Source organism: Mesoplodon mirus, assembly GCF_964341445.2.
Source record: "Mesoplodon mirus genome assembly, chromosome: 3".
Lineage (NCBI taxonomy): Eukaryota > Metazoa > Chordata > Mammalia > Artiodactyla > Ziphiidae > Mesoplodon > Mesoplodon mirus.
The window spans coordinates 88,774,839-88,800,846 of record NC_138978.1 but is presented as its reverse complement, the minus strand read 5'-3'; the positions used below and the strand labels follow the sequence as shown (position 1 = coordinate 88,800,846).

Sequence of the window (26,008 nt, the reverse complement as noted above, 5' to 3'; positions counted from 1 at the left end):
AAACTTCCCTCTTAGAATTGCTTTTGCTGCATCCCAGATTTTGGAATTTTGTGATTCCACTTTCATTTGTCTCAGGAATTCTTTGAGTTCCTCTTTGATTTCTTCAATGACACATTGGTTGTTTAGTAGTATATTGTTTAGCCTCCATGTATTTGTATTTTTTTGCAGTTTTTTTCTTGTAGTTGATTTCTAGTCTCATACCATTGTTAGGCCAGGCAAGGCTGAGTCCCCATGTGGCTGGCTTTGGGGTCTAGTGAGACCTGGGGCTCGTAGTGGCCCATTGGTGGGTGGGTAAGCCCCAATCACTAACAGGCTAGAGGGAGGATTCCAAAACAGCTCTTGCCAGCATAAGTGTCCTTGTGGTAGAATGAGCTCCCCAAAATGGCTGCTGCCAACATCTATGTCCCCAGGGAAAGTCCTAGTTGTCTCCTACCTCTCTGGGAGGCTCTCCAAGATCAGCAAGTGTGTCTGACCCTTTCAATTTACTGTCTCTGCACTGAGTATCAGAATATGTGAGATTTTGTGTGTGCCCTTTAAGAGTGAAGTCTCTGTTTTCTATAGCCCCCTGGCTCTCCCATACACGAGCCCAGTTGAGCTTCAAAGCCAGACATTCTGGAGGCTTGTCTTCCTAGTGTAGGACCACTGGACTGGGGAGCCCTATGTGGGGTTCAGACCCCTTGTTTCTTGGGGAGAAAGTCTGCAATTGTGATTATCCTCCTGTTTATGTGTTACCCACCCAGCAGTGTGGGTCTTGACTATACTGCATCTCCACCCCTCCTACCTGTCTTGTTCTGGTTCCTTCTCTTTACCTTTAGTTGTGGAAAATCTTTTCTGCTAGCTTTCAGGTCATTCTCATAGATAGTTGCTTTGTAAATAGCTGTAATTTTGGAGAGCCCATGGGAAGAGGTGAGCTCAAGGTCTTCCTATTTTGCCATCTTGGCCACACTTCACCTCACTAATCCACTTTTTTTGTGGAACTTAAGAATCATATGGAAGAATCAAGGCCTATAATTAGCAGTTTCATAATGGACTTTGCTGTTCTAAATCAGTTGCTTGAGTACTCATTGTATTATTTTAAAAGAATACTGAGACTTCCCTGGTGGCACAGTGGTTAAGACTCCAAGCTCCCAATGCAGGGGTCCCAGGTTCAATCCCTGGTCAGAGAACTAGATCCCACATGCATGCTGCAACTAAGAGTTTGCATGCCACAACTAAGGAGCCTGCCTGCTGTAACTAAGGAGCCAGCAAGCTGCAACTAAGGAGCCCATCTGCCACAACGAAGGAGCCCATATGCCACAACTAAGACCAAGTTCAACCAAATAAATAAATAAATATTTTTTTATAAAAAGAATACTTAAACTGGAGTTAGTAGAACATGTTATAATTTAATTGATAATATAATTTAATTTATAAATTAATGTTATAATAGATGAATTAATATTCATCCTCTTCCTCCTCTACCGTCTAATCTAGATTTTCCATACTCTTCTAGCAATCTAGAATAACCCATATTTTTATTCCTGAAGGGTCTGAGCCCTTGGGTAGCATGCCCATTCTAGACTGTGCATGCTGTAATTACCCATTCACTGTCTCCAGTGGCTTGGAAGCACCAAGAGATGCCTTAGTGAATTCCCCCAATTTTAGACACAGTCCTTGCCTTCATCATATAAAAATAAGCTTTGTTATTTATGATACAACAGGATTGATTACCCTCACCAGTAACCATTTTTGTTTGATTGGTTGTTTAGTCCACTGGCATAAGGAGTCCAGAGTAACCAGGCAGTACTTGCAGTTTTAGATTCAGTGAAATGATTACTATATCTCTCGTAATATCACTCCTCTCACCCACCACCCAAGAATGTAGAATTCTTAATCCAGCAAAGCCTAGAATTGTGGGAATGGGAAGTATAAACTTTGCAATGGCTTACTGATGATGGTGAGAGGGAGGGGCAAACCCTACTTCTACCCTTTAGCTCCTGGACCTGTATATTCTAGCTACTGGGGCTAGAGGAAAATATATCAGCCATTGCATATACTGCATTCTGGAGGGCAGTGCTCTATTGAATTGTGGCCTCAAGCTGGTACCTTAGCTGACTGTTTGAGGCCATTCTAATATCCTATTAGTTTGGTTGCTTTGGGGTGATACAGTATGTGGTATAAACAGTGGATCCTGAGATCATTTGCACATTGGTGCATGCACCTCCTTTGCGATAGAATAGGACCCTTGTTCCAAAGGGCTGTTATGTGGAATCCAATATTGATAAATCAGACACTCTCTAAGACCTCAGACAGGGGGTCTGTGAAGGTATTGTGAGCAGGGAAGGCAAACCCACTTATAGTTATCAATTCCAGAAAGGATGAGTGTAATCAGCTTACTACCAAAAGGCTAGGAGGCCTCCTTGAGGGATGGTAACACATCAAGGGCTCAGCAATGGTATCTGCTGCTGATGAGCCGGACATACAGCTGTGGCAGTAGCTAGATCAGCCTTGGTGAGAGGGAATCCAGGGATAAACTCCATTTTTCTACCATGGCTACTCCATTCAGGGGCACAAGTATCAAGATGGCTGAGAAGACGACACAAGACATTGGGTGATATCCACCTGATTTATCTTGTTGAGTTGTTGAGTGTCTCCTCCATGCTGGATGTTCTGCAATGACATGAGAACACAAAGAGGTACACATTTTGTACTCATTCTCATAGATTCATCTACATGGCTTTCTCCCAAACGTCCTTGTCTCCAATTTTCTATTATTGATGCTTCCAAGGCCCCTTACCAACTAGCTAAGTCACCTGCCACTGTCTTGGAGTCCATGTACATTCTTACCTCAAGCTACCTCTCCCTTAAAAGTTGATGTCTAGGTTCTTCTCACAGTTCTGTCCACTTAGAAGACTTCCCCTCACCACTGAGGGGAAGTTTAGCATCATTCCATATTTTGTTTGTTTGTTTTTAATAGATCTTTATTGGGTTATAATTACTTTACAATATTTTGTTAGTTTCTGTTGCACAACAAAGCCAATCAGCCATATGCATACACATGTCCCCATATCCCCTCCCTCTTGAGCCTCCCTCCCATCCTCCCTATCCCACCCTTCTAGGTCATCACAAATCACCAAGCCAATCTCCCTGTGCTATGCTGCTGCTTCCCACCAGCCAATCATTTTACATTTGGTAGTGTATATATGTCGATGTTACTCTCACTTCGCCCCACCTTTGCCCTCCCACCCCATGTCCTCAAGTTCATTCCCTATGTCTACCTCTTTATTCCTGCCCTGCAACTAGGTTCATCAGTACCACTTTTTTTCTAGATTCCATATATATGCGTTAGCATACGGTATTTGTTTTTCCCTTTCTGACTTACTTCACTCTGTATGACAGACTCTAGGTCCATCCACCTCACTACAAATAACTCAATTTCGTTTCTTTTTATGGCTGAGTAATATTCCATTGTATATATGTGCCACATCTTCTTTATCCATTCATCTGTCAATGGACATTTAGGTTGATTCCATGTCCTGGTTACTGTAAATAGTGCTGCAATGAACATTGTGGTAAATGTATCTTTTTGAGATATGGTTTTCTCATGGTATATGTCCAGTAGTGGGATTGCTGGGTCATATGATAGTTCTATTTTTAGTTTTTTAAGGAACCTCCACACTGTTTTCCATAGTGGTTGTATCAATTTACATTCCCACCAACAGTGCAGGAGGGTTCCCTTTTCACCACACCATTTCCAGCATTTATTGCTTCTAGATTTTTTGATAATGGCCATTCTGACCTGCGTGAGTGAGGTGATACCTCATTGTAGTTTTGATTTGCATTTCTCTAATTAGTGATGTTGAGCATCTTTTCATGTGCCTCTTGGCCATCTGTATGTCTTTCTGAGTGAAATGTCTATTTAGGTCTTCCCCCCATTTTTTAACTGGATTGTTTGTTGTTTTGATCTTGAGCTCCATACGCTATTTGTATATTTTGGAGATTAATCCTTTGTCTGTTGTTTCATTTGCAAATATTTTCTCCCATTCTGAGGGTTGTCTTTTTGTCTTGTTTATGGTTTCCTTTATTGTGCAAAAGCTTTTAAGTTTAATTAAGTCCCATTTGTTTACTTTTGATTTTATTTCTGTCACTCTAGGAGGTGGGTCAAAAAAGATCTTGCTGTGGTTTATGTCAAAGAGAGTTTTTCCTATGTTTTCCTCTAAGAGTTTTATAGTGTCTGGTCTTACACTTAAGTCTTTAATCCATTTGGAGTTTATTTCTGTGTATGACGTTAGGTAGTGTTCTAATTTCATTCTTTTACATGTAGCTGTAAAGTTTTCCCAGCACCACTTATTGAATAGGCTGTCTTTTCTCCACTGTATGTTCTTACCTCCTTTGTTGTAAATTAGGTGAGCATAGGTGCATGGGTTTATCTCTGGGTATTCTATCCTGTACCATTGATCTGTATTTCTGTTTTTGTGCCAGTACCATATTGTCTTGATTACTGTAGCTTTGTGGTATGCTTTGAAGTCGGGGAGCCTGATTCCTCCACCTCCGTTTTTCTTTCTCAAGATTGCTTTGGCTATTCGGGGTCTTTTGTGTTTCCATACAAATTGTAAAATTTTTTGTTTTGTGAAGAATGCCATTGGTAGTTTGATAGGGATTGCATTGAATCTGTAGATTGCTTTGGGTAGTACAGTCATTTTCACAAAATTGATTCTTCCAATCCAAGAACATGGTATATTTCTCCATCTGTTTATGTCATCTTTTATTTCTTTCATCAGTGTTTTATAGTTTTCTGAGTACAAGTTTTCTGCCTCTGTAGGCATGTTTATTCCTAGGTATTTTATTCTTTTTTGTTGCAATGGTAAATGGGAGTGTTTCCTGAATTTCTCTTTCTGATTTTTTCATTGTTGGTGTAGAGGAATGCAAGATATTTCTGTGCATTCATTTTGTATCCTGCAACCTTACTAAATTCATTGATTAGTTCTAGTAGTTTTCTGGTGGCATCTTTAGCATTTTCTATGTATAGTGTCATGTCATCAGCAAACAGTGACAGTTTTACTTCTTCTTTTCCAATTTGTATTCCGTTATTTCTTTCTCTTCTCTGATTGCTGTGGCTAGGACTTCCAAAACCATGCTGAATAAGAGTGGCGAGAGTGGACATCCTTGTCTTGTTCCTGACCTTAGAGGAAATGCTTTCAGTTTTTCACCATTGACTATGATGCTTGCTGTGGGTTTGTCATATATGGCCTTTATTATGTTGAGGTAGGTTCCCTCTATGCCCACTTTATGGAGAGTTTTTTTTTTTATTATTATAAATGGTTGTTGAATTTGGTCAAAAGCTTTTCCTGCATCTATTGAGATGATTATATCATTTTTATTCCTTAATTTGTTACTGTGATGTATCACATTGATTGATTTGTGTATATTGAAGAATCCTTGCATCCATGGGATAAATTGCACTTGATCATGGTGTCTGATCCTTTTAATGTGCTGTTGGATTCTGTTTGCTAGTATTTTGTTCAGGATTTTTGCATCTATGTTTGTCAGTGATATTGGCCTATAATTTTCTTTTTTTGTGATATCTTTTTCTGGTTTTGGTATCAGGGTGATGGTGACTTTGTAGAATGAATTTGGGAGTGTTTCTCCCTCTGCAATTTTTTGGAAATGTTTGACAAGGATTGGTGTTAGCTTTTCTCTAAATGTTTGATAGAATTCACCTGTGAAGCCTTGTGGTCCTGGACTCTTGTTTGTTGGAAAATTTTAAATTATGGTTTCAATTTCATTACTTGTGATAGGTCTCTTTATATTTTCTAATTCTTCCTGGTTCAGTCTTGGAAATTTGTACTTTTCCAAGAATGTTTCCATTTCTTCATGGTTGTCCATTTTATTGGCATACAGTTGTTTGCAGCAATCTCTTATAATCCTTTGTATTTCTGCAGTCAGTTGTGATTTCTCCTTTTTCATGTCTAATTTTATTGATTTGCATCCTACCCCTTTTTTTCTTGATGAGTCTGGCTAAGGGTTAATCAATCTTGTTTATCTTCTCAAAGAACCAGCTTTTAGGTTTACTGATCTTTGCTATTGTTTTCTTCATTTATATTTCATTTATTTCTGCTCTGATTTTTATGATTTCTTTCCTTTTACTGGTTTTGGGTTTTATTTGTTCTTCTCTAGTTGTTTTAAAGGTAGGGTTAGATTGTTTACTTGAGATTTTTCTTGTTTCTTTTTTTTTTTTTTTTGGCTGTGTTGGGTCTTTGTTTCTGTGTGAGGGCTTTCTCTAGTTGTGGCAAGCGGGGGCCACTCTTCATCACGGTGCACGGGCCTCTCTTGTGGCGGAGCACAGGCTCCAGACGCGCAGGCTCAGTAGTTGTGGCTCACGGGCCTAGTTGATCCGTGGCATGTGGGATCTTCCCAGACCAGGGCTCAAACCCATGTCCCCTGCATTAGCAGGCAGATTCTCAACCACTGCGCCACCAGGGAAGCCCCTTTTCTTGTTTCTTGAGGTGAGATTGAATTGCTATAAACTTCCCTCTTAGAACTGCTTTTGCTGTGTCCCATAGGTTTTGGGTCATCGTGTTTTCTTTGTCCTTTGTTTCTATGTTTTTTAAATTTCTTCTTTGATTTCTTCAGTGATCTGTTATTTAGTAGTGCACTGTTTACCCTCCATGTGTTTGTGTTTTTTACTGTTTTTTTCCTGTAATTGAGTTCCAATCTCATAGCACTGTGGTCAGAAAAGATGCTTGATATGATTTCAAATTTCTTAAATTTTCTGAGGCTTGATTTGTGACCCAAGATATTATCTATCCTGCAGAATGTTCTGTGTGCACTTGAGAAGAAAGTGAATTCTGCCAGTTTTGTGTGGAATGTTCTATAAATATCAATTAAATCTACCTGGCCTATTGTGTCATTTAAAGCTTGTGTTTCCTTATTTATTTTCTGTTAGGATGATGGCCTTTATTATGTTAATAATAATAATAATAATAATAATAATAATAATGATCTCCATTGGTGTAAGTGGGGTGTTAAAGTCCCCTACTATTATTGTGTTACTGTCAATTTCTCCTTTCATGGTTGTTAGCATTTGCCTTATGTACTGAGGTGCTCCTATGCTGGGCGCATAAACATTGGTAATTGTTATATCTTCTTCTTGGGTTGATCCTTTGATCATTATGTAGTGTCCCTCCTTATCTCTTGTAACAGTCTTTATTTTAAAGTCTATTCTATTTGATACAAGTATTGCTACTCCAGCTTTCTTTTCATTTCCATTTGCATGGAATATCTTTTTCCATCTCCTCACTTTCAGTCTGTATGTGTCCCTGGGTCTGAAGTGGGTCTCTTGTAGACAGCATATACACAGGTCTTGTTTTTGTATCCATTCAGCCAGTCTGTGTCTTTTGGTTGGGGCATTTAATCCATTTACATTCAAGGTTATTATCGATAAGTATGTTCCTATTAACATTTTCTTATTTCTTTTGGGTTTGTTTTTGTGGGTCTTTTTCTCCTCTTGTGTTTCCCATCTAAAGAAGTTTCTTTAGCATTTGTTGTAAAGCTGGCTTGATGGTGCTGAATTCTCTCAGCTTTTGCTTGTCTGAAAAGTTTTTGACTTCTCCATTGAATCTGAATGAGATCCTTGCTGGGTAGAGTATCTTGGTTGTAGGTTTTTCTCTTTCATCACTTTAAGTATATCCTCTCACTCCCTTCTGGCCTGCAGTGTTTACACTGAAAAATCAGCTGATAACCTTATGGGGATTCCTTTGTATGTTATTTTTTGTTTTTCCCTTGCTGCTTTTATTATTTTTTCTTTGAATTTAATTTTTGTTAGTTTGATTAAGATGTGTCTTAGTGTGTTTTTCCTATGGTTTATCCTGTATGGGACTCTCTGTGCTTCCTGGACTTGGGTGACTATTTCCTTTCCCATGTTAGGGAAGTTTTTGACTATAATCTCTTCAAGTATTTTCTCAGACCGTTTCTTTTTGTCTTCTTCTTCTGGGACCCCTATAATTCGAACGTTGATGCGTTTAGTGTTGTCCCAGAGGTCTCTGAGGTTGTCTTCAATTCTTTTCATTCTTTTTTCTTTATTCTGTTCCTCAGAGGTTATTTCCACCATTTTGTCTTCCAGCTAACTTATTCATTCTTCTGCCTCAGTTATTCTGTTATTGATTCCTTCTAGTGTATTTTTCACTTCAGTTATTGTGTCCTTCATCTCTGTTTGTTCATTCTGTAGTTCTTCTAGATCTTTGTTAAACATTTCTTGTATTTTCTCAATCCAGGTCTCCATTCTATTTCTGAGATTCTGGATCATCTTATCATTACTCTGAATTCTTTTTCAGGTAGATTGCCTATTTCCTCTTCATTTATTTAGTCTTGTAGGTTTTTACCTTGCTCCTTCATCTGTGATGTATTTTTTTGCCATCTCATTTTTTTTTTTTTTAATGAGTGGGATTGTGTTCCTTTCTTACTGGTTGTTTGGCCTAAGGTTTCCAACACTGGAGTTGGTAGGCTCTTGGGTAAAGCTGTGTCTTGGTGTTGAGATGAGGAACTCTGTGAGACCTCACTCCGATGAATATTCCCTGGGGTCTGAGGTTCTCTGTTAGTCCAGTGGTTGGGACTCAGAGCTCCCACTGCAGGAGCTTCACCCTGACCCCGGGCTCATGAATGAAGATCTCGCAAGCCACGTGAGGTGGCAAAAAAAAAAAAAAAAAAAGGAGAGAAAAATAACAAAGTAAAAAATAAAATTAGACTAGGTAACTAACAGATATGTTAGAAAGAATATAAAAATAAAACTATAGATGAATCAACAACTGGAAGGTACATGAATACCACAATAGTAAAAAAGAGGAGGGAAAAGAAAAACAAAAAAAAGGGGGGGGCGGAAAGACCTTGGCTGTGGAGGGCGGGGCCTAAGGGCTAGGTTTAGGCAGTGGGTGGGGCCTATGCTTAGGACCCACAGGGCTGGAAAAGGCCCTGAGGGCTGTAGGCTGTGGGGCTTAGGCTCAAGGAACAGAAGGGGCCCAGGCGTGCCTCCCACCCCTGGTCTCAGAGGGCAGGGGACCTCACCTGGGAGCTCAGGAGGCTCCTGGTGCCTGAGTGGGTGGGGCAATCACCCTCCGCTCCTCTCCCAATCCTCGCCGAGGGCCCCTCATGTCTGTCTTTCCTGTTCTCCCCTCGGCTTCCTTCCTATGCCGCCAAGGACCCACATGGCCTGTATGGAGTCAATTCCTCTTTAAACCAAGTCTAAGCTTTTTCCTCCTCCATCATCCATCCTACAGACCATCCCCCCAATAAAGTCATGTAGGTGTAAACTAAAGGAGACATGTTACTGTAAAAGAGATGGTGACATGGGGGTCTAGATCCCTTTTTTATGTAGCTTACTTGTTCCTTTTAAATCTCCCCAAGCTTGGTCTCTGACCTATTGTTTTCATTTTATAATAGATTACTGCTAAATTAGCTAATAATGGACAGCTCTTGTCACATAGTCACTTGATGTCTCGTGTACATGTGCTCAATAGCATGGCAGGAGATGCTTTTCAAAAAGCATGTAGTTCTCTGCTGCAGAAAGTATGACTTTGCTTCAGAACCCCAGGGTGTTTGTGCTACAGCTCTCTCATTAGGGCTTGTGAGAGATTCCTCTTACTGTTTTTATCTACCATGGATCCTCTACCAGCAAGGGATCTGCCAAATCATATGATCTGAGCAGCAGGGCAATTTGCATTGCAGCCTGGACCTACAGCATAATCATCCTCACTTAAATCTGACAACCTTCTAAATTCCCCAGTAAATGGTTTGGAGCAGTATATACTGTTTCCAAAATCCAAATAGACCCATCAAGTGTTGTGTCTCTTTCTCAGTCGTATGGAGTAAGGAATAATAACTTGCCCTTTACTTAGCAGGGTTGTTTCATTAATCCCCAGACCACTGGAATCTTGAAGATGTCAATGATGTGGCAGTGTCTGAATCTTTACAGGACTTTTCTTCCATTCTCTGGCAAGTATGTATCTTACTAGAGCATCAAGAGTATTTGTCATTTCCTGCTTGCCAAGTCTGACTAGTATGGCATCAATATACTATATATATGGTATCATGACATGCAAAATGGTTTTATGGACTGTCAAGACAATTGAGGTCCCTGAAGATTATTTTGACAAAATTCAGGAGCATTAACATAGACTCCAGATGGCTTGTATGTACTGCTGGCCCTAGTAATTTTTTAAAAATTGAAATATAGTTGATTTACAATGTTCTATTCATTTCTGGTGTGCAGCAAAGTGATTCAGTGATTATATATATATATATATATATATTCTTTTCCATTATGGTTTATTACAGGATATTGAATATAGTTCCCTGTGCTATACAGTAGGACCTTGTTGTTTATCTACTTTATATATAGCAGTTTGTATCTGCTAATCCCAAACTCCTAATTTATCCTCCCCCCACCCCACTATGGTAACTATAAGTTTGTTTTCTAAGTCTTTGAGTCTATTCCTGTTTCCTAAATAAGTTCACTTACGTCATATTTTAGATTACACATATAAGTGATAACATATGGTATTTGTCTTTCTCTTTCTGACTTACTTCACTTAGTATGATAATCTCTAGGTCCATCCATGTTGCTGCAAATGGCATTATTTCATTCTTTGTTTTGTTTTTTTATGGCTGAATAGTAGTCCATTCTGTATATACCTCATCTTCTTTATTCATTCATCTGTTGATGGACATTTAGATTGCCAGGTTTTTCTCCTAATCTTTGAAATATTTTTTCCTAAAATTGAAGGCATTTCTTTTTTCTTTTTTTTTTTGTGTGGCTGTGCTGCATGGCTTGTGGGATCTTAGTTCCCCAACCAGGGATCAAACCTGGGCCCATGGCAGTGAAAGCCCACAACCTAACCACTGGACCACCAGGGAATTCCCTGAAGGTACATTTCTGACTATGCCCAGCAGGCCCAGATTTTACTAATTCCAAGCTGACATGCTCATTTCTGTCATTTTTCAAAGCCATTAATTGTCAATCAGAATAAAATCCAAAGTAGCAGCTCTCTACATTACTTACATCATTATCCTGGTACTCAGGCCCCTTTTTAATCAACTGCTCTATTTTTAACAGAATAGAATGTATAGTAGCTGACTGGAGAGTTGAAATCATCCATCACTATTGTACCATGCCTTTGTACCAATTTCCTGACCAGTATTAAGAAAGACTTGTCCACAAATAGTTGGTATGGCCCATAGTATCTCCTACAGTTAAATCACTTGTTTATCTGTTCTTTAATCCTCACTCAGTTGAGTGTCATCATGATTCTTCTCCCAGGTTTCATTTAGCATAACTTCTTAAGCTACATTTATTTTTGTACATCTATTCCTGAACGAGGGATTCAATAATCACCCATTGGTGTATTTCACAGATGAGTCTTATTCCACCAAGCCTCAGTGAAACTCCTTAGTACAGACTGTTCTCTTAAAAAAAAGCTCAAAAATTTCCTTAGAATTTTAATCACGAGTAACAAAAATAGGTCTCCAGAATCTTAGGCTGTCAAAATGCCTTATACCCAACTTCTCTCATCTTCCTAGTTCTCCACATCCCTACAATATCTCAGTAGGTACAGAGAACAAAACCAGATATTTATTGAATTACACAATTCTTTCAGTAAGCTCATCACCATTTTGTTTAAGAAACTTTTACTAATCTGCTAAGTAAACGTCAAGCTTTGATAGAGGAAATGGTGTATTTTATATGACACAGAGTAATAAAATGAAAATTTAATATTTTCATTACTGTATCTATACTTTTTCATTTTGATTAAATATCTTCCTTATAGCTGAAATTTGTTTTCTTTCAAGCTGGACTTAGTTTCTTTTAGACTTGAGCTTATGAGGTCACGTTGGTTTTCATTACTTGGTTAAATAAACAGAGCCACTGACAGTAGCATTTGAAATAGTGATCCTATCTCTAACAAAAGTTTGACCTAATTTACAATGTATTAATTCTAAAATTTTCTAGTACTCCTTCACATTTAAATTATAACTTGCTTTTATTCTATAGTTGTTTTGTCAATCCATTAAGTACAAAACGAGTTTGGCGCCTCCTAGGTCTTAAAAAATCTTCCCTTGAGAGGGGCACAGATTTAAGAACAATACCCCTCTTCTCTGCCAACAAAAAGTTGTTTTATTTGTCCTGAGTAAGAATGCACTGTGTTCACTCTGCCTATTAGTGTATACTTTTTTTTTTTTAAACTATATGTGTATAGCAAGCTGTAGGGTTTTATCTTCAGACAGCAAACTGACTCTTCAAAAGAGAGCCATGTCATGGTATTCCCTCATGAAGCTACTGTGGCCTATGGCTTGATCCTCAGCTTTATAGATAACAGAATCTAGTCACTCAGAAAATCTGATTCATGGCAATCATTCATGAATGACTGATATTTAAAACAAATACTAATTTATAAGTGAAATTTACTAGACAGTCATACTGGCACATTATTATATCCTCATTTTACTAATAAAAAGTTGTGTGGGAAGCAAAGGTATAATTACAAGGTTACACGGTAACCATGAAATTAGAACAAAGTGGAATTAATTGGACATCTACTGAAAACAAAATATGGTCTCATCTATTATGCATGCATCTCTTAAATAGTTTTAAAGTAAATCAAAGGTTTAGAATGGCCAGTTAGGGTATCTATACTGTTAGTTTTGCCTCTCTGGCTAAGGTGACAACTGACAACCAGGGTGAATTTAAAGGACATAAATAGACATTTCTCCAAAAAAGACATACAGATGGCCAACAAACACATGAAAAGATGCTCAACATCACTAATCATCAGAGAAATGCAAATCAAAACCACAATGAGGTATCACCTCACACCAGTCAGAATGGCCATCATCAAAAAATCTAGAAACAGTAAATTCTAGAAACACCTGGAGAGGGTGTGGAGAAATTCTAGAAACACCTGGAGAGGGTGTGGAGAAAAGGGAACCCTCCTGCACTGTTGCTGGGAATGTAAATTGATAGAGCCACTATGGAGATTCCCTAAAACACTAAAAATAGAACTACCATATGACCCAACAATCCCACTACTGGGCATACAGCCTGAGAAAACCATTAATTCAAAAAGATATATGTACCACAATGTTCATTGCAGCACTATTTACAATAGCCAGGGCATGGAAACAACCTAAATGTCCATCAACAGATGAATGGATAAAGAAGATGTGGCACATATATACAATGGAATATTACTCAGCCATAAAAAGGAACGAAATTGAGTTATTTGTAGTGAGGTGGATGGACCTAGAGTCTGTCATACAGAGTGAAGTAAGTCAGAAAGAGAAAAACAAATACCATATGCTAATGCATATATATGGAATCTAGAAAAATGGTACCGATGAACCTAGTGGTAGGGCAGGAATAAAGATGCAGATGGTGAGAATGGACTTGAGGACATGGTGGGGAAGGGGAGGCCGGGACGTAGTGACAGAGTAGCACTGACATACATACAGTACCAAATGTAAAATAGCTAGCTAGTGGGAAGCTGCTGCATAGCACAGGGAGATCGGCTCAGTGCTTTGTGATGACCTAGAGGGGTGGGATAGGGAGGGTGGGAGGGAGGCTCAAGAGGGAGGGGATATGGGGATGTATGTACGAATATAGCTGATTCATTTTATTGTACAGCAGAAACGAACACAACATTGTAAAGCAATTATACTCCAATAAAGATGTATTTAAAAAAATGGACATAAAGCATTCATGGGGGGGCTTCTGGGATATGCCTGGGAAATGCCCCAAAAAGCTAGATTTCTTGCAGGCACATGAGAAGGGAGGGGAAATGAAACGGAAGCAGCTAGTTTAATGAACTCTTTCAAGAATCTGGGCCATGTAAGTGCATGACAAGATGGGTAGCTAGACTGAGGATGTGGGATTGAGGAAAAGATTTTTCTTTTTTAGGTTAGGCAAGACTTGGATATGTTTAATGTTGATGAGAAAAAGCTAGTGCACAGGAAAAGACAGTAGAGATGAGACGAGATAACTGATGAAGGAAAGTCCCTGAGGATACAGAAAGGGATCCAAAATACAGGGAAACGGATTGCCTAAAGGGAAACCTAGACTTCACTCAGATAACAAAGATTGCAGATTAAGTTTGTAAATGTAGGAGCAGGAAATTGTAGGAATTCTCTTCTGATGGCTGCCATTCATTTTTGAAGCAGGAGGTAAAGTCACCTGCTAAATATGTATCTGTGTGTGGGTGTCATGACAGACTTAAGAGAAGTAGTTAAGATTTGATCCAAGTGGAGATAAAGATTAATACAAAGACTTTTTAGGCAATGGTGTAAAATTAGGGTAAGGTTAAGCTACTTTACAAAGAGATCCTCAAAATTCAGTTGCTTAAAAAGACAGAATTTCATTTCTCTCTCATGTAATAGTCCAAGGAAAGTGCTCCAGGTCACATAGGCATGCAGGTTCTTTCTATATTGTTTTTCTGCCATCTACTATGGTGTTTTCCTCATCTATATGATTGAAGTTGGGTTGCAGGCAATTCCAGCTCTAGAGAAAGGAAAAGACCTTGGAGGAGCACATATGTAATATTTTAATGCCCACACCTGAAGTTTTACACATTTCTGCTTGTAGTCTTCTGATGAGAACTTAGTCACTGGAGAGGATGGGAAATACAGTGTCTGGCCACTGGCCCAGCTAAAACTCTGTAATTATAGAAAAAGGAAAAGAACTGATTTTGGTGAAAAATTAGTAGTCTTCACCACAGCATGGTTGTATGCTTTTCTCAATATATAACAACTTAAATATAGGGAAAAAAAGGACAGATAATAAATTCAGTAAAGCTTTTCCATGTAACCAAAGAGCTAACAATTTCAGGATAATGGCAAGGGAGTGATTTGAAGAGACAGACCATCATAATATCTAGGTTGAATAAGAAAATGAATAATAACAGCAGGTAACAGTTAGCATTCACTGTTCACTTACTATGTGCCAGGTAGTATTCTAAGTGCTCTAAGTGTATTTGACTTGTTTAATACTCATAACAACCATTTAAGGTATGTGCCGTTATTCTACTTTATAATTAAGGAAACAAAGGCACAGAGAGATTAAATAACTTGTCCAAAGTGACACAGTAAATTGGTGGCAAAGCCAGGCTCTGAACTGGTTCAGAAATAATCTGGTCTAAAGCCCACATTCTTGACCTCATCATTACACTGCCTCAATGATAGCAGTTATTATCTATTGAGTATTTACTCTATTCAGGTAGTATACTAGTATTTCATGTGCATTATCTAATTTTATCTTCACCATAAACTGCTGAGGTATCTACTGCTTCTATTTTACATTTAAGGAGACTAAAGTTCAGTTATTCAATAACTAGCTCCACGTCATGTGCTTATAAAAGTAAAGAAACAAGGATCAAATCCAGATCCATATTATCTCAAAGCCCATATCTTCTTTCTAAATATCTAAATTTTTATTATTAATATAGAATTTATGAACAGTGAAATTCAGCTCTTGTAAGCACATAAGTCAATGAGTTTTGTCAAACATATATACCTATGTAGCAAACAACCTAATCAAGATAGAACATTTCTATTATCTCAGAAAGTTTCCTCCTGTCCCTCTTCTTCTTTTTTTAAAGCACTTTTTTTTTAAAGATTGGCATTTAAATTTTATTTATTTATTTATTTATTTTGTTTGTTTGGCTGCTTTGGGTCTTCGTTGCTGCACGTGGGCTTTCTCTAGTTGCGGCAAGCGGGGGCTACTCTTTGTTGCGATGCACAGGCTTCTCATTGCAGTGGTTTCCTTTGCTGCGGAGCACGGGCTCTAGGTGTGTGGGCTTCAGTAGTTGTGGCATACGGCCTCAGTAGTTGTGTCTCATGGGCTCTAGAGCGCAGGCTCGTTAGTTGTGGCACACAGGCTTAGTTGCTCCGCGGCATGTGGGATCTTCCCAGACCAGGGATCGAACCAGGGTCCCCTACATTGGCAGGCAGATTCTTAACCACTGTGCCACCAGGGAGGTCTCTCCTGTCCCTTTTCTATTCAATTCCCCACCCTTGAGAGACAAGCACTGTTTTGATTTCTATTATATATCAGTTTTGTTTGTTCTTAAAATTCATATAAATGGAGTCATATAGTATTTAGTTTTTTTTGTTGTTGTTGTTTTTTGCGGTACGCGGGCCTCTCACTGCTGTGGCCTCTCCCGTTGCGGAGCACAGGCTCCGGACGCACAGGCCCAGCGGCCATGGCTCACGGGCCCAGCCACTCCACGCCATGCGGGATCTTCCCGGACTGGGACACGAACCCACGTCCCCTGCATCGGCAGGCGGACCCTCAACCACTGTGCCACCAGGGAAGCCCAGTATTTAGTTTTATGTATAGCTTTTTTCATTCAGTATATTTTTGATATGTATCCATTTATTCTGTATAACAGTTTATTCTTTTTTATAGTACTTAACTGTATGAATGTATCAAGTTGCCTATTCATTCTTATACTCATGGACATTTGAGTTTTTCTAGTTTTTGGCTATAAATGAGAAATGGTACTATGAACATTAATGTACAAGTCTTTTGGTGGACGTATATTTTCATTTCTTTTGGCTAAATACCTAGGAGTGGTATTGCTGGATCATATAATAGCTGTATGTAGAAATTAAAAGGAACTACCAAAGAATTTTCCAAAGTGATTCCAGATGTTCCACATCATTTGGTGTTACCAGTTATTTTAATATTAGCTATTCTTTTTGTTTGTTTGTTTATTTGTTAATATTAGCTATTCTCATGGGTAGCCTATTGTGGTTTTATCTTTATTTTCTTAATGACTACAGATGTTGAACACTTTTAAATGTGCACATGACCACTCACATATATTATTCTGTGAAGTATCTGTTTAAGTCTTTTGCCTTTTTTTTTTTTTGTTTTTTTGGCCATGCTGTGCAGCATGTGGAATCTTAGTTCCCCAACCAGGGATTGAACCCAGGCCCCCTGCATTGGGAGCATGGAGTCTTAACCACTGGACAGCCAGGGAAGTCCCCTTACCAATTTTTAAATTGGGATTACGAATTTTAATTTATAGTGAGTTTTTTTACAAATTTTGAATGCAAGTTTTCTGTCTCATATATTTATAGCTCTCTCTCTGTAGTATGCGTTTTCATTTTCTTAATGTTGAGAGATTTAAGAGAAGCTTTTCATTTTGATCAAGTCACTTATGTACTTTTATAACTAGTGCTTTTGGGGTCCTAAGAAATCTCTACATACTCCAAAGTCATGAAGTTATTCTCCTATGTTTCTTCTAGAATCTTTAAAGTTTTAGCTTTTACATTTAGGTTTATAATCCACCCTGACTTAATTTTAAAATATAATATGAGGTAGAAATGACATTATTTTTTTCCCCCTTAAGTTTCTCCAACAGTTCCATCATTATTTGTTGAGGGCTTTCCTTTCAACATTGAATTACTTTGGTGCCTTGCTGAAAATCAGTTAAATATATACCTTTACATATTGTATATATATATATATAAATATACATTAAATCATATAAATATATAAATACATAATCTGTTATGTTCCACTGATATATTTATGAACTTTTTAGTTCTATTGAATGGTAACTTTATAATAATTCTTGAAATCAGGTAGTATAGTGTAAGTCCTCCAATTTTGTTCTTTTTCAAGATTATTTGTCTACTCTAGGTCCTTGACATTTCCAATTAACTGTTAGAATCAGCCTGTCGAAGTCTTTAAAAAAATCTGTTGGAATTTTGTTTGGGTCTGCATTGAATCTATATATCAATTTGAGACAGAACTGACATCTTAGCAATATTGAACATCATGAATGTGGTATATATTCTCTATCTATTTTTTTTAAATTATTTTTTTTGCAATACGCGGGCCTCTCACTGCTGTGGCCTCTCCCGCTGTGGAGTACAGGCTTCAGACGCACAGGCCCAGCGGCCATGGCTCATGGGCCCAGCCGCCCCGCGGTACGCGGGATCCTCCCGGACTGGGGCACGAACCCACATCCCCTGCATCAGCAGGAGGACTCCCAACCACTGCACCACCAGAGAAGCCCTATCTCTTTAAATCTTTGTCTTGGCAGTGTTTTGAACTTTTTAATATACAGGTCTTCATGTCTTACATTAAATTTTTTCCTAGGTACTTTATGTTGCTTATTGTTGATGTGAAAAAGGTTTTAGTGATTTGAATAGAAGATCAAAACAGTCACAACATTCCCTTAAGCCAAAGCATAATCAAGGCCCTAATTCTCTTCAATTTGATGGAGGCTGAGAGGTGAGGAAGCTGCAGAAGAAAAGTATGAAGCTAGCAGAGGCTGGTTCATGAGGTTTAAGGAAAGACACCATCTCCCAACATCAAAGTACAAGGTGAAGCAGTGAGCGCTGATGTAGAAGCTGCAAGTTATCCAGAAAATCTAGCTAAGATAATTAATGAAGGTGGCTACACTAAACAATAGACTTTCAGCGTAGACTAAACAGCCTTCTATTGGAAGAAGATGCCATCAGGACTTTCACAGCTAGAGAGGAGAAGTCAATACCTGGTTTCAAAGCTTCAAAGACAGGTTGACTTTCTTGTCAGGGGCTAACATAGCTGGTGACTTGAAGTTGAAGCCAATGCTCATTTACCATTCTGAAAATCCTACGGCACTTAAGAATTATGCTAAATCTACTCTGCCTGCACTCTGTAAATGCAACAATAAATCCTGGATGACAGTACATCTGTCTACAACATGGTTTACTGAATATTTGAATCCCACTGTTGAGACCTACTGCTCAGAAAAAAAGATTCCTTTCAAAATATTACTGCTCATTTACAACACACCTGGTCACCAAGAGCTTGGATGGAGATGTACAATGAGATTTTGTTGTCTTCATGCCTGCTTAACACAATGTCCATTCTGCAGCCCTTGGATCAAGGAGCAATTTACACTTTCAAGTGTTATTATTTGAGAAATAAATTTTGTAAGGCTATAGCTGCCACAGTGAGTGATTCCTCTGATTGATCTGTGCAAAGTAAACTGAAAACCTACTGGAAAGGATTCACCATGCTAAATACCATTAAGAACATCTGTGAGTCATGGGAGGTCAAAATATTAACACTCATAGGAATTTGGAAGAAGTTAATCCCAAACCTCCTGGATGACTTGGAGGGGTTTAAGACTTTAGTGGAGGAAGCAGCAAGAGAACTAGAATCAGAAGTGGAGCCTGAAGTTTTGACTGAATTGTCACAATCTCATGATAATACTTGAATGAATGAGGGGTTACTTTTTATGGATGAGCAAAGAGAGTAGTTCCTAGGGATGGAGTCTACTCCTCGTGAAGATGCTGTAAAGACTGTTGAAGTGACAACAAAGGATTTAGAATATTATATCAACTTAGGTGATAAAGCAGGATTTGAGAGGATTGACTCCAATTCTGAAAGAAGTCCTACTGTGGGTAAAATGCTGTCAAACAGCACTGCATGCTACAGGGAATTGTTTGTTAAAGGAAGGGTCCATTTGTGTGGCAATCTTCACTGTTGTCTTATGTTAAGAAATTGCCACAGACACCCCAGCCTCAGCCACCACCAAGACAAAGGAAAGATCCTCCACCAGAAGAAAGATTATGAATGCTGAAGGCTCAGATAACGCTTAGTATTTGTTACCAATAAAGCATTTTAAAAATTAAGGCATGTACATTGATTTTTCTTAGACATAATGCTATACAGACTAACATACATAGTTATATAAACATAACTTTGATTATGCTTGATTTGTTTACTGTGTATTCGCTTTATTGCAGTGGTCTGGAGCTGCACTAGCAATAAAGCATTTTAAAATTAAGGCATGTACGGGCTTCCCTGGTGGCGCAGTGGTTGAGAGTCCGCCTGCCGATGCAGGGGACACGGGTTCGTGCCCCAGTCCAGGAGGATCCCACATGCCGCGGAGCAGCTGGGCCCGTGAGCCATGGCCACTGAGCCTGCACGTCCGGGGCCTGTGCTCTGCAACAGGAGAGGCCACAACAGTGAGAGGCCTGCGTACTGCAAAAAATTAAGGCATGTACAATACTGTCATGTGGATTAAATGAGTTAACAAATATAAAATGCCTAAAATAGTGCTTGATAAATGGTAAACATTCAACAAAAGCTAGCCATTATTAGTACAATTATGAACCTGTGGCAGAATGAGCTCTAAATTCATATTACTTGTTTTAAAAATAAAGTATCACTAGAAAAATAAGCAAATAATATGGTAGTCTGAATGTGCTTATTATGCATTTTAACAATGATTTCTACATAAAAAATAAAGAAAAGGAAAGTAGCAAGTTTAAACCAAAACAATAAATAAAGTGAATTAATTTTCACAAAAAGTATAAGTAAGCTTTAGAGCAAGAACTTTCTTTAAAAACCTTAAAATTTATTCAAAATATAAAATTTATTCAAAAGCAATAAAATAACAGTTTCTATGACGTATGAACTGTATATAATAAGTAAACAGAGCACAGTACCCAAAATTCCATTTTTCATGACATCAACGTCTTCTTTTAATTACAAATTTTCTCCCTGGAATAATGCAAATTAATAGATTATTATTTGAAATATTGATTTAGCATTAAAAGTCCACTATAATAATGAGGGGCATAATTTAAAGCAAGAGTGGAAAATATTTGGTCAGTTGAAAAACATGAATCAGAATGTCAGTAATGGACCACATCGATAGAAAAAGAAATAAATCTGATAGGGGGATTAGGAGGGAGAGCAAAATTAAATTAAATTGATTTTAAAAACAAAAACAGGTGACAATAAAAATAAGATATTTAGACATTGGTGTCACTTTATGGTTCAACTGAAGGCACAGTAAGAAAGATAGATGAAGGGCTACATGAAAAAAGTCAACAAAAAAGAGAGGAGAAAAAAACAGCAGGAAAGGAAAAAGACAAGAGAGAAATGTTGCACAAAGAAGGAGCACAACATACAGAAGTAGAAAAATAGAGCGAAAAGTCTCAGGAGATTCTAATACTATAGGTCAAATATTCTTGTCATATCTTGGTCTTTGCTTGGGCCAGGAATTTGAAAATATTATCATGTCTCTAGGTATTTACCTGTACTCCTACTTCATCTTGTTTTTTTTTCCACTTTAAATTGTTACCCAATCACTGATTTTATTAATTCTCATTTTTCATCTCGTTGCACGGTATACAGGACCATATTTTGTAAACTACTTTCTTTTTGAAAATAAGAGGGATAAATAATACTCCTTTCAACTTCCTAATAAACTGTGAATTAGCTAATTAATTCACAACACTTCTACTGCTCTAATCTAAAACAGGAGCTCTTAACTTGAAGTCTGTGAACTCCTTGAAATTGTGTTCAAAATTGTGTGCATGTGTAACTTTTTGTGAGTTTTGAAGCTTTTGTCGGAGTCTGAAAGCAAAATACTACTGTGGTAGAGGCTTTATTGTGAATGGAATTGCCAATATAGTTAACCATTAAGAAAATCAGTATTGGGGCTGATCTTCTTGTTCCAAGAAAGGAAGCTAACACTTATTTAACATTTCTCACATACCAATTTCTATGTTCTTTCTGCTGCACCAGTGGACTTTGAGATTGCACTCTTTGGAGCAGGGCTAATGTATGTCCTAAGCACAGTCCAATAGTGATGCCCCCAGCCCTTCTATTGCTTAAAATAAAGAGCTTTAGTTTACACCTTTACACATATTAACTGATGAGTTAAATGCTATCAGGACCCAGCCGGCTGGTTTTTACTCTCTACAGAAGTGAAACTCACACCATGAATTGGAAACAAATGTAAATATCTGACAACACCTTCAAACCAAACTTTAAAACTTTAGTCATTCACCATACCAAAGAAAGATTTTTTTAACAGTGTAGATTAAATTGGAATATGGTGGATAAAGACAATAACAAAAAAGTCTACTATAGTCAAGTGTGGCAGTGAAAGCGTTAAGGGCATGATAGCTAGGGCAAAAAACTCTGTGGTGCTCCCCTTCCCTTGGTGCTCTAAGCTTGTACTTATTTTCCTTATAAGTTAATCCAAGGCTGCTCTGTAGTTTTTGCATGAGCAGCCATGAAAGAGGTGAGCAAGTAATTGGGTAAAGCTCAGACACAACTCACCCTCAATCAGATAAACTATCTTTGCATCTGATTGACATATTTGTGTTTCTTTATAACGTTTCATTTAAACAACATTCCTTGGCTTTTTAAAAGAGCTTAAAAAGTCTGCTTTTAAATCGGAGACCAATCCAATGTCTACTTTAGTGATGGGTGAAACAAGCTGAGAACCAGAACTAGCCTGTACATCAAGGTTCTACACCCCAATTTAAAATACTTCATGTCAAATTTTACAAAGTGGTACACAGTTATTAGCAATGCACATGTAAATGACCATGAAGGTAGTTAAAGAGTAAAACCATAGCAAGTCAAAGTTTCTTTCAATAGTAGCTGTCCTAGCTCTGAATCTTCTTACTTTCCATTAGAAAAAAACAGTGAAATTAGAAAAGAAAAAAAATGGAGGTCCTACAGAAAAAAGCATTGAGAAGACATCTTCAGACACCTTTTCCTCAAGATTAGGTATAATCAGTAAGTAATGACCATTAGAGAATTGAAAAAAACCCCACAGATGAGCATTTATCAAGCATCAGTCCTAGCACAGGTTCCAAAGGACACCGAATATAGTTCTCAGCAACCAAAAGAGCCAGTCCTTTCTGTCCAAGACAAAATTAAGCCAACACAGAGGCTCATGAGTTATGAGTCCCAAGTGAGCTTCAAGTCATGATGAGTATTGACAGTGAAACCGAGCAGGACCCTGTGGGGCTCCTGGGCACAGAAGCCTTTCTGTGTTCCCTGTTTACTGTTTGTAGAAAATAGGCTTCAGCCTCCATGACCTTCCCTGAATTCCAAAGGGCAGGTTCAAACTGTTGCTAATCAGGGAAGGGAGGGGACAGAGACAGACAAGGGAGGAACAGTCCAAAAACAATAGCGCAGCCTTGGGGCAGGGTCCTGGTTCTGCCTCAAGGGATACACATAACAATATCTTTGAGCTCTTCTGCAGAACTAAAACTCCCAACAAATGGAAGATGTTAACTACTTGAAGCATTCTTCATTCCAGAGAGAAAGTCACAGTTTGATAACCTCGAGAACCACAGAAGCTCATCAGGAAACCACCTGAGAGTAGATTAAAGGAATACAGGCCCTGCACATACCCTGATCCTTATCAGCAACCCTGCCCTTGAACTATTGCTATAAAATTCCTCACCAAACTCCCTGTTTTTTTGTTTTTTTTTTTTCTTTCTGCGGTATGCGGGCCTCTCACTGCTGTGGCCTCTCCTGCTGCGGAGCACAGGCTCCGGACACGCAGGCCCAGCAGCCACAGCTCACGGGCCCAGCCGCTCCACGGTATGTGGGATCCTCCCGGACTGGGGCACGAACCCGTGTCCCCTGCATCGGCCGGCGGACTCCCAACCACTGTGCCACCAGGGAAGCCCCTCCCTGGGTTTTGAGGCTACGAGCCTGCTGTATCCCCCTTTGCCTGGCAAAGCAATAAAGCTATCCTTTCTACTTCACCCAAAACTCTGTCTCTGAAATTCAGTTCGGCATCAGTGCACAGAGGCCAAGTTTTTGGCATTAACAGTGGTTAATGCATTTAAAACTCAGCAGAGTATCACTAGTGTTAAAAAACAAAATATAACCAAGTATACTTGAAGATCGAATTGGCTTTATGAATAGTGCATGAATCAGATAGCATTTCATTTAGTAAACAGAGAGGTGCTCAGAGTGTTAGGGGAAACACTGACTGAAACCGCTGCCCTAGCCAGGCACCATAGTAACCACTTGCATGAATTACCTTAAACAGGAGGTCCTGGGAAGGAATGCAGAATTAACAAGTTACCACCAACCGGAGTAATTCAGGGAAGGTCAAAAGGAGAGAGACACCAGTCCATATGTCCTACCACCCTCCCAGAATTCTCCTCACAGGAATCCATCTTGGCTGAGTGATGTGTGCGCCACCAGGAAGGACCCTGAGTCAAAATGATTGGCCAGAGACAACCTGGAAACTAATCCCATCACCTTAAAACCTGAGACTGAAAGCCAGTGGCAGAGCAGTCCTCCTGGGTTCCCTTACCCTCCTGCTCTCCACCCAGGTGCCCCTTCCCAATAGTCTCTTGCTTTGTCAGCACATGTGTCTCCTCGGACAATTCATTTCTGAGTGTTAGACAAGAGTCCACTCTCAGGCCCTGGAAGGGGTTCCCCTTCCTGCAACAAAAGGAGCTGTACAATATGGAAGGCTTTAATAGGCAGAATCTGGGCAGGATAAGATAGTTATTAGCAAAAGAAAAGAAAGGATTGTTTCAGTCAAGGTCACCTTTCTTTGGGGGAAGGGTGGCAGGGGTCTTATCAGGCAGATTACCCCGCTAATGCTGATGAGAAAATTCCAATGATTGACTTAAAATTCCACTCCTAGGAGAGGCTGCAATTAGGTCTTGGTTTGCTGTCCTAGGGGCAAGTGACTCCACTTTGTGCTCCACCTTTTTTTTTTTTTAAACACTAGCAATAAATAAAACTATAGGTGTACAGAAGTTAACTTCGGCTAGATTTTCTTAAGAACTGACTAAAGTATTATGCACTGAGTTTCCATGATAATAGAATAGGTAAATTGATTTGAAATATTCAAATCCATCTATCTTTCCCAATGACCTTAGAGTGAGAAATATTCTATCAGTTGTGCAGTAATTTTAAGTCCCACAACCTTAATCTCTAATTGACTAAGTAGTTGCAAGACCAAACTATATAATTAGACAGTACTGAAGAAAATATAAGTACAATTATGTAAATAGTATTATCAATAGTGGTTAAGAACAGAGACTCAGCTTCCTCATCTATATAGTGAGAATAATAATAGTAGCCACTAAAATAGAAGATTTGGTATTATTAGGATAATAATAGTACCTATCACAAGGTTGTTAATAAAGATTAAATGAGTTAATCTATGTAAAGCATTTAAAATAGTAAATCTATCACAAATTTATCCTATATAAATTCTATTTTACCAAAAATAAGACTCTTGTATATCCATGACTGTAAGGGCCATTGGAATATAGCAGAGGTTCTTAAAGGGAGCAGTACTCTCCCCTAGGGAACATTCTGGAAATCTGTAAGAGTACTTGTTGGTTGTCACTATGATGGGGAAAAAGGGACATCCTGTCGCTGGCACAGAATAGACAGGGACAAAAGACACCAAATGTCTTATGGTTTGCATGGCAGTTCTACACAACAAAACTATCTCCTTGGCAATCCTACTAGACTTCCCTAGTCCATTTATATTTTCCCACTCTACAAGATAACTGTTTCAAACACCTCCCCTCTTCTTAAATCTCTAATACCTTACCCTGCCTTAGCTGATAACCCTGCTTCTTATTTCACTAAGAAAACAAAGGCAATTAATAATGGAATTCCTCCCCTCCCACCATGTGTTTCTTCCACTCCATGTATTTCTGTACCCTTATATTCTGCCTTCCTTCCCAGTACAGTGGATAAACTGCCCCTTCTTTTATTCAAGGCCAATTCTACTTCTCTTCTGGATCCTGTCTCCTTCAGCCTACCTTAAGGATTTTACTCCTTCCACTGTCTTGCATTATCAGTTTCCTTGTCTACTGGATCATTCCTACCAACATACAAAATGCTGTTTTATCTCTTATCCTAAAAAACTCTCCCTTGACATCATATTCCCCTCATTTCTCTGCTCTACTGTATATCAAGAGTTGTTTATTCTTGGTGTCTGCATTTCTTCTCCTCCCATTCTTTGCTGATTCCACTCTAATCAGGCTTTTGTCCTCACTATTACTCTGAAGCCATCCTTAAAAATGTCATTAACAGCTTCCACATTACCAAAGATGATATCAATTATCAATCCTCACTTTATTTAGCAACATTTGACACAGTTGATCTCGCCCTCCTTCTTGAAGCACATTTTTACTTGGCTTATGGAATATTATTATACTCTCCTATTTTTCTCCTATCTCA

General features: G+C 38.6%; 1 protein-coding gene across 1 annotated transcript in view; it reads right to left on the bottom strand.

Annotated features, from left to right (window-relative positions):
* Positions 1–2,633: 2,633 nt before the first annotated feature.
* Positions 2,634–26,008, bottom strand: part of CCDC18 (coiled-coil domain containing 18) — a 134,485-nt gene continuing 111,110 nt past the window's right edge. Inside the window, exons 31-32 of the mRNA XM_082612783.1 lie at positions 20,476–20,530; positions 2,634–2,649 (exon numbers count right to left, since the gene is read on the bottom strand). Coding sequence (XP_082468909.1) covers positions 20,516–20,530 — 15 coding nt within the window. The 3' untranslated portion in view covers positions 2,634–2,649; positions 20,476–20,515. The remainder of the gene's footprint in view (positions 2,650–20,475; positions 20,531–26,008) is intronic.